This window comes from Coffea arabica, chromosome 5c (genome assembly GCF_036785885.1).
Source record: "Coffea arabica cultivar ET-39 chromosome 5c, Coffea Arabica ET-39 HiFi, whole genome shotgun sequence".
NCBI lineage: Eukaryota > Viridiplantae > Streptophyta > Magnoliopsida > Gentianales > Rubiaceae > Coffea > Coffea arabica.
Genome location: NC_092319.1, coordinates 3,830,302 through 3,842,168, shown reverse-complemented (window position 1 = coordinate 3,842,168; position 11,867 = coordinate 3,830,302). Strand labels below are relative to the sequence as shown.

The following is an 11,867-nucleotide window of genomic DNA, read 5'->3' as shown; positions in this document are numbered from 1 at the left end:
TAAACCAACTTGGGGGGTAGCTATAGAAAGGTTAGCTAATCAAATTGATTCAAATTTAGAAAAACTAGCTAATGCGATTTCCAATCGTTTTGATAGGGCTAAGGAAAGGTTAGATGAACTAGCTTCTCACTTTGGGACAATTCAAGATCAATTATATGTTCTGTGTGAAGTTATTTCTTCTAATGATATGCAAAATGACCCTAGCATGAATGGTGGGAATGTTGTATGTAAAAATGGATTACATTTTGATGAAAATGATGCATCTAGCCTGTGTTTCAATGAGAAAGTATCTATTTCACATGATTGTATCTATGGAAGTAATGTTCAACCTCAAGAGATGAGCATGAATGATTCACATTTGACCCCTCTTGAGAAGTGTTTTGAAGAAGTAAGTTTTAAGGCACCCAAGAAGGATATGTGGACATTCCTTTGGACAATTCTCAAGTGGTGTTCCTAAAAAGCAATATCTATGAAACACTTGGGATAGATAAGTCTCTTTCATCTTTCAAATCATTTGAATATGGGCTTTTTGCTGTCAAACCATCATTTGTTGATCCACAACATCCTAAAATGGTGGATTACTCATTAACAATGCCTCCTTGAAAATGAGGTGAAATAGTCAAACTAATGACTATAAAGAAGTGTTTGTTGGGAAGCAACCCAATATTTTAGTGTTTTATTTTAATTTTGTGTAATTTTAGGGGTTAGTTAAGTATTGATGTTATTTTGTTATGCAGGAATGGGAAATAGAATCAAAGGTGACCAAATGAGGTGAAAAAGACGATGTTTGATCAATGATCTCAATCCCTCAAATTGAGTAATTGTTGTTTTTGCTTTGTTAAAGAGGATTAGAATGTATGTTTTGATCATTTTACATGTGCGTGCATTAATTAGTTTGACAAAAGAATGATCTAGAATGTATTTTGAGAAATTGGGATGAAATGTGCAATTTTTAAAAAGGTGAAAATTTTCTGCAGAAAATTGCACCTCAGAAAACGTGACCTCTGGAAACGTGGCATGAGCTCACGTTTTGTCTTATGAAATTTTTAAACAAAAAACGTGACCTCAAAAGTGTGAGTTTAAGCTCATGTTTCGGCTCCTTGTTTAAAGACACAAAACGCAGGCTGCATTTCATTTCCTTCTTCTTTCTCAATCCTACGTTTTTCACACACTTCACAAATCTTCTCATATACACCATTTTGTTGCACGAAATTATCAATCCAACATCTTTTGACCTTCCTAGAGCCTTTTTGACCGATTGAAATTCACATAAAACATCTCAAAAATTGATTTTCAAGAGATTGAAGGCTAGGGTTCATAATTTCTAATTCTGTCAATTGGAGGTCAATTGGGGTAATTTTCATACGGATTTTGGCATCATTTGCATCACCAAAGATCACTCTACCAAGTTGAGGTAAGCTTCTTAAGCTTAACTTGGTATTTTAAAATTCACTATTTGCATATTTTAAATTCTTAAACTTACCATGATTATTCACCATTTGACACACTTTGAATGATGAATTTGTGATGTTATTTGTTGATATATATAAGTTATATTGTACTTATTTAACATATTGAAGCATGTTTACATGATCAAATGTGGGAATATAATGATCTATACAATGTTTCAATTTATGCATATTCCTATTTTATGATCAATGTGGTAATTGGTCTTAGAATGCTGTTAAGCATAATTGCAAAAATGTGACTTGTTTATGATGCTTAAATATACACATTCATTATACGGTGACATTTTAGAAAATTTGAATTTGTAAACTTTAGAAAATGTCTAATTTATCTAGTTTAAAAAAATGATGCATTTAAATGAAAGTTTATTGCTTAATCTTCATATAAAGCATGATGATGAATTTTGAATATATGAAGAATTTAGCAATTTGTGTGGAATTTTACGAGTGAAAATTGCATGTGTGCATAGTATATTATCCATGTTTTGACTTTGCTCCTAATGGTTATGATATGGTGATCCAATAAATACCTAAAGGAGCGTGTTTGCATTATAATTGAAAAGTAAGGTATTTAGGGTGAAAGGACAAAATGTGTGAAGTGAAGTGTTTCATTGTATCTTGAGAAGTTTTTTGTCAATTTTATATGGGTACATCACCTAGACAAAGGCGAAGAGTTACGGATCGGCGTTTTATGTTTACTAATACTTTTTGTTATTACCTTTGCATTTCTTGAACCATAGTAGTTTGTTTCTCATTTTCACTTCTTATGTTTGTATTACTAATGGTTATAAATGGAACTTATGAATTTTCCTTTTTGTAGAATTGTGGCAAATGGATTATAAACTTCATGATGGATTGTGAAATTTATATTTGTGCACTTCAATCACATCAATAGGGGAGTATTCTTTTCTTTATCTTCGTTTTTCTTTTTACACATTGAGGACAATGTGTATTTTAAGTAGCGGGGTGAGGAGTGAGATTATATGCATTATATGTAATTGAATTGTTGGTTGAAAATGTTGGACTTGTGCTTGAAAATGTTATTGTGTTTAGAAAATTTTCAAACTTGGGTTTGTTAGTAAGGAATTTCATCCATTTATAAGGGAAAATTCTGCCAAAATTTTTCCAAAATCTTGTCCAAAATTGCAAGATTGCTCCAAAATGTTTTAAATTTTTTCAATTTTATCCAAGAGCAACAAGTTCCATGCCATCAGTAACTCAAATTTCTTCTATTTTTGAAATAAATATATGTGACTTGAAACTTTCATTTCTCATTTGACTTGAAAATAGTTATTATGCGACTAGGATTTTTACATTTGCAGGAAAATATATCTTCAAAAGTACAGAAAATTATGCTTAAATTTTGCATGTTTGATGAAATTTCTTTTCTTTACTTGATTTTACATAGTTGAGTGATGAATATAATCAATAATTGCAATACTCTTCTCATGATTATTCTTTTAAGGGAATGATTATTATCTTTACTTTGAAAAAAAAAGGAAAGAAAAGAGAAGGAAAAAAAAGAGAGAAAAAAACAAAAAAGAAGAAGAGAGAATAAGAGTGGTTCTACTCCAAGGGTTCTTGTATTTAGTAACCGGAAGTTTTCATCTATAAATATCAACTTTTGCATAAAATGGTACTAGAATTAAGAGTATGCAAAGCAACTTGAGAAAGTGAAGTGTTGAGTAATTGGCGATCTTCATCTAAAATGTCGATCTTCACGTCAAAAGGCACTTTCATAACTTGAGTAAATATTTAGATATGTTGTATGAATAAATCCCTTTTTAAAATTGAAAAAGAAGATGGTATGGGTTTAGGAAGCATTTTTATTGACCATAGGAATTACTTGCTTGTGAAATTGGAAAATGATGAGGAATTGAGTTGAACTAGTTAAAATTATGGTATAATTGGCTCTCCTTTACTTGATATTATGAGTACTTGAATTTAATTGAATGATTGCATAATGGTTATTTACTTTGCTTTAAAAAAAAGAATTTGAATTGTGCACATATGTTTAATTTCAAAATTTTGGATCATAATTGACTTGTATTTTTTAAATTATTTGAGGACAAGCAATAGTTCAAGTGCGGAGGAAATATATATATATATATATATTTGTGTGTGTGTGTGTGTGTGTGTATGCATGTATGTATGTATGTGTTTATGTATGTATGCATATATGGTGAGATTTAAAAAGTATGGAAGGGTAGGAAAATTAGAATCCAGGACTTCTAATTCCCGGGGTTTCAATTTTAATTACTAGATTAAGGCCTTCGAGGCTAATTACACCAGATAATTTTTGGTGAGAATTTCTCCCAAGAAATTGTAACAAATTGATCCGTAAATACTTTTCAATTAGCCATATTAAGTAGGAGTGAGAAATAACTCTAATTAAAATAAGAACATATAAGAAGTGGGGAGGGATAGGGAAATTAGAACCCAGAAAAAGGCTAATTACATCAGATAGTTCTTGGTGGGAATTTCTCCCAAGAAATTGTAACAAATTGATCTGTAAATACTTTTCAATTAATCTTGTTATGTAGGAGTGAGAAATAACTCTAATTAAAATCAGAACTATATATATATATATATTTTTATATATATAGACACACATTTCCTTTTATTTAGAAAGATTGACACTTGGTGCACCAAATAAACTTTTCATTCCACAAATCTGACAGTGCTTCTTGTAAGGATAAGAATCCTGATTTGAAGTGTAATAAGATCCTTCTAACAAGTCCCAAAGTGGTCATTGGCAACACTTTCATCAGATTTTTGCACTTTTCAATTAACTCTACTACAAAAAAATGGGATAGATTAAGAAGAATCATGGATAAATACGCGACCTTCCTTTTGCCTTTATTCTTGTGTGCAAGGTTTACGCCAATTTTTCTTGATTCCCAACAACTGGAATATGAATATCAGTTGTTTTGTTAAAATAGATCAAGACGAATGCTGTATTGGTTAATTGAGTGTGCATCAAAGTAAGAAATTTTCTATGCTGTTTAATCTATAAATACCTGAACTTATTCTACTTCATCCAATGTCTCACAAATTAAATTGTGAGTAAGGTTTCTCTTTTTTAATGATCATTAAAATTAGAAATATATAGTCTAAATTAACCTAAATAAATATTAATCATCACATGGTATTGATCATTAAACTTGTATGAAGAATTTAGTACATGATAAAACAGCCTCATGAGCATATATTTAGGTGAAATGTGATTATTAGCCTTGCACGCAACAATGAAATTAACGTGGATATGGTAAAGGGGAAAAGAATAGTAAAAAGAAGGCTAGAAGAAGATCCCTTCATTGTTCAAAAGGAAATGAATACTTTAATGGTGGATGGTTTCCATCTCATTTCTATAGCTCAGAATTTTGTTTGAAAATCATGCAAGTGATTCTGAGATTATGGTTCAAGCAAATTCATGTAAGAGGGAAACCTTGAATGCACGGTTGAAATATTCATCTAAGTCAGTTATGCATTTCATTCACAGTATCAAACTCGACAATGAATTGCTTTGCTGCAAAGCATAGTAAGTAATCCAAAGCTAGCTTCTAAATTTTTTATCTTCAAATTGAAAAAAAGAAAAAGAAAAAAGTTTAGTAGTGAAATGGAATCGTTAAGAAAGAATATATATATATATATATATATATATATATATAACCCTCAAGCTGCTTTTGCTACATGGAAATCCTAAGCAATTGTTAGATTTAGCATAAAAATTTGTATGGTAGAATGAATCAAGTATTACAATTGAAAAATTTTAATATCAATCTTCAATTATTCTAAAAATGTCAAAATTCTATGTAAATCAACATATAATATAGTAGAACAAATAAAACAAAAGTAATAAGCATATTATGCCCTATAAATTAATCATGGGTAACTAAGTCAAATTTCTATTAATTATATTCTATTTTGACATTTAAATATTGATTATAATAAATACTAGAAAATGAATGAATATTCCACTCTAACTTGTTTACTAGACACTCTAGAATGATAATTTTTTTCCCTACCATTTCAGATGCAAAGATCTTTCCATTATGAGCATTCTCGCACATGAAATGAGAGGTTAGAGTATCCAATGGGCACTTGTTAAAATGTTTAAAAAGAAATCCTTAACAAACATAAATAAAAACAACCCTTTAACAGATAGCATGCTATTGTTATATGACCCTTTTATATAAATCACCTATAAAGTACAGAGTAGATATTTTATGACAAATAACATTATCCAAAAGAAAAAAGAAAAAGATACGATAAGAAACCATGGTCGCATCGCACGTTGCATTTTAGTCACTTTTCATATTTAATTTCATTTCATTTGGGAAAATTGATACTTGTTGCCTTAAATAATCATTGTATTCAAAAAACAAGCAATTCGTTTTGTAAATATAAGAGTCCCGACAATTTGTTTTACACTTTTTCACATGTTTTACGCTTTTCAATTAATTCAACAACACAAAAGAGGGATACACAACTTTGCTTTTCTCTATATTCTTGTGTGCAAGGTTAACGTCAATGTTTTCTGATTCCAAACACTAGAATAAGGAATGCTTTATTCTTTAATTGAGTGTGCATCAAAGTAAGGAATTTTTTATGCCATCCAATCTATACATGCCTGGACATATTTGTTGTTTCTAAATCTAAACAAACAAACAGTTTTCCACTTCGAAATACACAAATTCTCAGCTAACAACCATAAACAATGGCTGAATTGATTGTTCCAAAGATAATTGATCAATTAAGTGATGCTCTCATGAAGCAGCTTGGGGAGAAGGTCAACCTGGTGATGGGAGTTGAAGAGGAGGTTGCAAATATCTCCTCTAAGTTGGCAACCATTGAAAAAGTGCTGCATGATGCAGAGAGACGAAGGCTGAAGGACAGAAGTGTTGGAATTTGGCTAGAAATGCTTGAGGACATAACATATGAGATGGATGATGTGCTGGACGAATGGAACTTCAAGATTCACAGAGCAAAGAATGCCAGAACGCAGCCTACACTGCGGAACAAGGTTCGTTCCTTTATCCCATCCCTTTGTTCTTGTCTCAAACAACTTCTTGTGCGTAGTGATATAGCTCAAAAAATAAAGAAAATAAATGAACAGCTAGAATTAACTTTGAAAGAGGCAGATCAATTCAAGTTTATTACAAGTGGGGGTATTCCTAATTCTCATGATTTTCAACGAATTATGACTACCTCAATCATAGACGAATCAGAGGTCTATGGTCGAGAATCTGATATGGAGAAGGTTCTTGACCAAATATTGTCTGAGAGTAGTAGTCAAGGAAGAGATGGGGTTCAAATTATCTCTGTAGTAGGGGCCGGGGGTAGTGGAAAGACCACACTTGCCCAGCTGCTCTTCAATAATGATAAAGTGCAGAACCACTTTGAACTTAGAAATTGGATCTGCGTATCAGATCCTTTCGACCAGAATAGGGTCGCGAAAGCTATCCTTGAGAATGCTGGAAAAAGTCCTCCTGGTTTGTTAGAGTTGGAACCACTGCTCCAACTGTTGAAAGAAACATTTTCCGGCAAGAGATTCCTGCTTGTCCTAGATGATGTCTGGACAGAGGACGACTCAAAGTGGAAGCCTTTCCAATACTCTCTCAAGGATGGAGCTCCGGGAAGTGTAATCTTGGTAACAACGAGGAGTCAAAGAGTGGCCAGAGTGATGGGATCTACTGATACTCACCACCTGAGCCTGATCTCTGACTCCGATTGTTGGCTAATAATGCAAAGGATAGCATTTGGTGGAAAATCAGGGGACTTATGCAAGAAGGTGGAAAGAATTGGGCAGAAAATTGCAGAAAAGTGCAAGGGGTTGCCACTTGCTGCGAAGACTATGGGAAGCTTGTTACGGTTCAAAGATACCGTACAACAATGGCAGAATGTTTTGGACAGTGAGATATGGCAATTGGAGAAAGCAGCCGTGGAACTTTTCCCTCATTTGTATTTAAGCTATAACGAGTTGTCCCCGGAGCTGAAACGTTGCTTCTCATATTGTGCTGTCTTTCCCAAGGATCATGTGATATATGTAGAAAGAGAGCTTATTAGGCTGTGGATAGCACAAGGTTATGTTCGCCCAAGACGGAGAGGTGAGAGCTTGGAGCTGGTGGGCCTTGAGTACTTCAACAATTTGGCAATGGGTTCCTTTTTTCAAGAAATAGAAAAGGTTGAGGCTTACTATGGGTTAACTGAATATATGGTGTGCAAGATGCATGACATAGTGCATGATTTTGCACAATTTCTCACAAAAAAATGAATGTCATGCACTTGATGGAACTGGAAGAAATTCATCTAGTGAAAGACCACGTCATCTAACAATTTTGGAAGAAGGCACTGAGGAGCAGATGTTTAGTTCTCGAGTCGTTGATTTTGGACGGCTCAGGAGCTTTTTAACTTTTTTTAAAATTGGAAGAGTAGTAGTTCCCCAAAATCTATTCTGCCATTTGAAGTGCGTGAGGACTCTGACTTTAAGAAGTTGTGGGCTAGATGAAATCCCAGCCGAGATCGGAAGGTTGCTTCATCTACGACACTTGAACTTGAGTGGTAATCCTTTCATTACACTGCCAGAAGCTATATGTGATCTCTATTATCTGGAAACTCTGAATATCATTTTTTGTGATAAGCTTTCGTGCCTTCCTGAAAGGATTGAAGGTCTTGTACACTTGAGGCACCTTTTCAATGAGAACACCGATGATTTGCGTCAAATTCCACAAGGACTCGGGAAGCTGACGTCACTTTGTACTTTGGGTGGGTTCATCGCCAGGAGCAACTCTGATGATTTGGCAATTCTGAAGGACCTGAACCAACTGGAAAGATTGGTCATTGAAATCGAAGGAGAAGTAGATTTTGGGAGTGCAAAACTTGGCAAGAAAATCAACATGCGTGAAATGTTTTTGTTCTTTAGCGATGGGACCCACTTTATAGAAACTCCAAGTTGCATTGAAAGCATGGAACCACCTCCAAACTTGGAACAACTTGCGCTAGTTGGCTATCCAGGAGCCAAGTTACCAAGTTGGCTTGTGGCGAAATCTCACGCTAGTAACTTGACGAAGCTAGTTTTTGCTAGCCCCCACAACATCTCATCCTTGCTTGCCTTGCGAAAGCTATCATCCCTAGAAGAGCTCAAGCTCATGGAAGTGGAAGAGCTAGAATGTTTGGGTAAGGAATTCTTCGGAGTTACAAAAGCACTACATGAGAATAGTCGTGATGCTCTTGATACATTGTCAAACTCCGAGTCATCATCCTCAGCTGAAGCAGTGGCATTTCCGAATTTGAGAAAATTACATTTTGAGGACTGCAACAATTGGACAAATTGGGAAGACTTAAGTGAAGATGATGAAGAAGTTGCGGTCTCTATCATGCCACGCCTGGAGGAGCTAAAAATTCAATACTGTCATGAGCTCGAAACTCTGCCACATCGCATCTTCAGAAAGATATCATCTCTCAAAATTTTGGATATTCGACATTGCAACAAGTTGAGGGATCGTTACTCTGACAAAACAGGAGATGACTGGAAAAAGATATCACACATTCCTCAAGTTCACATATTTTGATGAATAATAATCTGCTCAGGTATGATTATTCACACCTTTTTTTACGTACCTATCATCTTTGAAGTCAAATAATTACTGCTTACAGAATTACAACAAACAAAGGCCTGCTTTGTAGAATATGACACGTGATTAATAATGAATCAAGTGTTAACAAAGCCATATGTATAATGAAAATGTGAAATATTCATTTATAGTTTAGAATGATTTTTTTTTTTAAATTGAGAAGATGCAAGTCATTAACTAGTAAATATAACACTAAATTTCTAACAATATCTAACTGTGAACTCTTGAGTTTGAAATTCCATTTATGTCTTGTCTTTTTTATCCTTTTCTTTTAGCTTTTGTTCTTTGTTTTCCAGATAATGCTCATTGATGGCTCAAAGTGAAGCTACAGTAGAAGGCATTGATGGATCAACCTCTACGTCAACTTTTTACTTGGGTTCGTGTAAAATTTCAAATAATTGTAAATATGGTTGAAGAGGTACATCCACTTGCTTTGTTCAAAATCATTTGTTGAAACTATATGTAGCCTTACAAATTTCCAGATTGAATTTCAAGTGGTTACAAAACCAGTCTTTATTTCTTCAAATTATTATTGTCTTATTGTATGTAAGTTTGTGTAGATTTAATAAAAAAGAAAGTTTGTACATTGTGCTTGTCTATATAGTGTATTATTGACAATCTATTATTAGCGCACCTATTTTATGGTATTATTCTAAGAAAACATGAATTCAAATTTGAAATTCAAATAATACACATATAGCATACATCTAAAACTGTTAGTAATAAAAAAATCACTACACTGTAAGTGCATAAAAAGTTAATCCATATTCTAATGATTAAAAGTAAACAAATTGACAAATTATTCTTTATCTTGTTTCCTTTTTTAAAAAATGTTTACATAGATAATTAGAATAACAAAAACTCAGACTACAAAAGTGCATGTACACTTAAAAGCACCAAAACTCATGATACTTTTATAGTAGTAGCAGCAGTGTAGTTCTAGTAGTAGTAATGACAATGATTTGTTAATAATACTTTCTTCTAATTAGCTTTTTTTTAAAAAATTTTAAGAAGGGAAGGAATAGAATTTAAGAAACGGGGAGAAGATAAGGTGAGTAGAACAAAATATCATAATAAATCTTGACAATTTCATTCACAAGACAAAATTACGCCCAGCAGAATTTTGAACTAGAAAGGTTGCAAGACATATCATAATAAATCAATTACTTGCATACTTCACATATATGAATCAGTTTAACAAACTATCCAAATTCCAGATTTGAATATCATCTTTTGTTCATTCACAATTATATATGTTCAATACTTAGTTGAAAATATGCCTTCCCTCATACCCCTTCCTGATAGAAACAATTTTAAAAAAATAATTGAAAAATTTAGACACGTAATTAGTTATCTTCAAGTTGATTGAAGATAAAATAGACTTTGACACATCAGAGTTTATTGTATTTATATTCAACTCCAGTAGTTAGTTATATTTTGATTCTTTCTATAAAGGCTGTTAAATCATTTAATCCATAAAACTCACATTTTAACCGTGAAATTTGGCAGCCCTAGCCTAATGGCTTTCATAATTGAAATCACTATCTCTCAAGTAGACATTACCTGATCAAAAATTCCATCTCTGGAGACTGCATCCCATGGACAGAATTGTCTGTATTTGAAACACAAAAATGAAGTTATAAGTGTGCACACAACAACGCAAGTTGATGATTCCTAAACGCCTCAAGCACCAGTTATGAGGTATGTATCCGTAAGTTGCTACGCTAAACAATTTTCTCATCTTCTGACATTTGAGAATATAAGATCCTCTGCTTCCGTGTCTATGAGCACAAAATGGGAAAAATAGGTACAACCACTATGCAGTGCACTTATTACAAATAAGACAATTTCAAAGTGGTTCCAAGTTGCAATAAACCATGAACATCTTTCAACAACACAAGATGAGTGCTTTTAACACAAAAACCATCTGTCAACTAGGCAAAAATTTCCATCACTGCTAGCACCTATGGATCTGTAGTATTACACAGTCACCAATATTTTGATTCTTTTCTTAACAAAACTTGTTTAACTAAGCTACTGGATATCTAGCTAATACAATCAAATCTACAAAAGCTCCTCTAATGACTATTTCCCCTAGGGCTGAATTCATGCTTTTAGTATTTCAAGTTAGTAAGAATTGTTTCTCCAGATGATATAGTGGTTTAGCTAGAAGCCAATCCCAGTATATGAAAACATTAAGATCAAGAAAACTTGCATATCATTTCCATTATGAAGGGCAATAATATTATTACAGTTTGTAGGTTGACATTTATTGCTTCATTAGGTATTGAAATAAACCATACCCTGGGCTAGTAATCCATACGGAAATGGAGGCAGGATCTGGATGATTCTCTTTCTTGGAAACCTGACCTCTTCATATGTAACTTTAAGAAATGGGGTGCCAATGGGAAAATTGTAGAATACTGTTAAAGATCAGGGTGACAATTTCCGTCAGCATAGAAATTTGACCAAAAATTACCCACAGCAGGATTATCATATTCAGCAACATGACAATTATATGATGAACTCCTTTATAATTTTCAATGCTATAACTCCCATGGAAAACAGTATAGGAGATCCGAAAGATCAACCATGAGTTTTTGTTGCGCTGTATTAAGCAAAAGAGAAATTTCATGAATTTATTCTAGCTGTAATCATGATCAAAGTAATTACTAAAGATGGTGGGGTACTACAAAATAGGACTGTCGTATAACAGTTCGATGAAAACTTATTTCAAGTTATATGCTTCTTTTAAAATATGTTG

General features: G+C 33.1%; 2 protein-coding genes and 1 long non-coding RNA gene across 3 annotated transcripts; all 3 read left to right on the top strand.

Annotated features, from left to right (window-relative positions):
* The first annotated feature begins 1,120 nt into the window (after positions 1–1,120).
* On the top strand, positions 1,121–3,332 carry LOC140007407 (uncharacterized). The gene is made up of 2 exons (XR_011814719.1): positions 1,121–1,414; positions 2,287–3,332. It is a non-coding gene; the product is annotated as an uncharacterized lncRNA (long non-coding RNA).
* Positions 3,333–5,367: 2,035 nt separating this feature from the next.
* LOC113690064 (putative disease resistance protein RGA3) lies at positions 5,368–9,612 on the top strand. The gene is made up of 2 exons (XM_027207879.2): positions 5,368–9,059; positions 9,400–9,612. The coding sequence occupies exon 1, from the start codon at positions 6,187–6,189 to the stop codon at positions 7,741–7,743; it is 1,557 nt and encodes a 518-aa protein (XP_027063680.1). The 5' UTR covers positions 5,368–6,186; the 3' UTR covers positions 7,744–9,059; positions 9,400–9,612.
* Positions 7,832–9,040, top strand: LOC113689061 (disease resistance protein RGA2-like). The gene has a single exon (XM_027206896.1). It carries the CDS (start codon positions 7,832–7,834, stop codon positions 9,038–9,040), a length of 1,209 nt encoding a protein of 402 aa, XP_027062697.1.
* Positions 9,613–11,867: the final 2,255 nt, after the last annotated feature.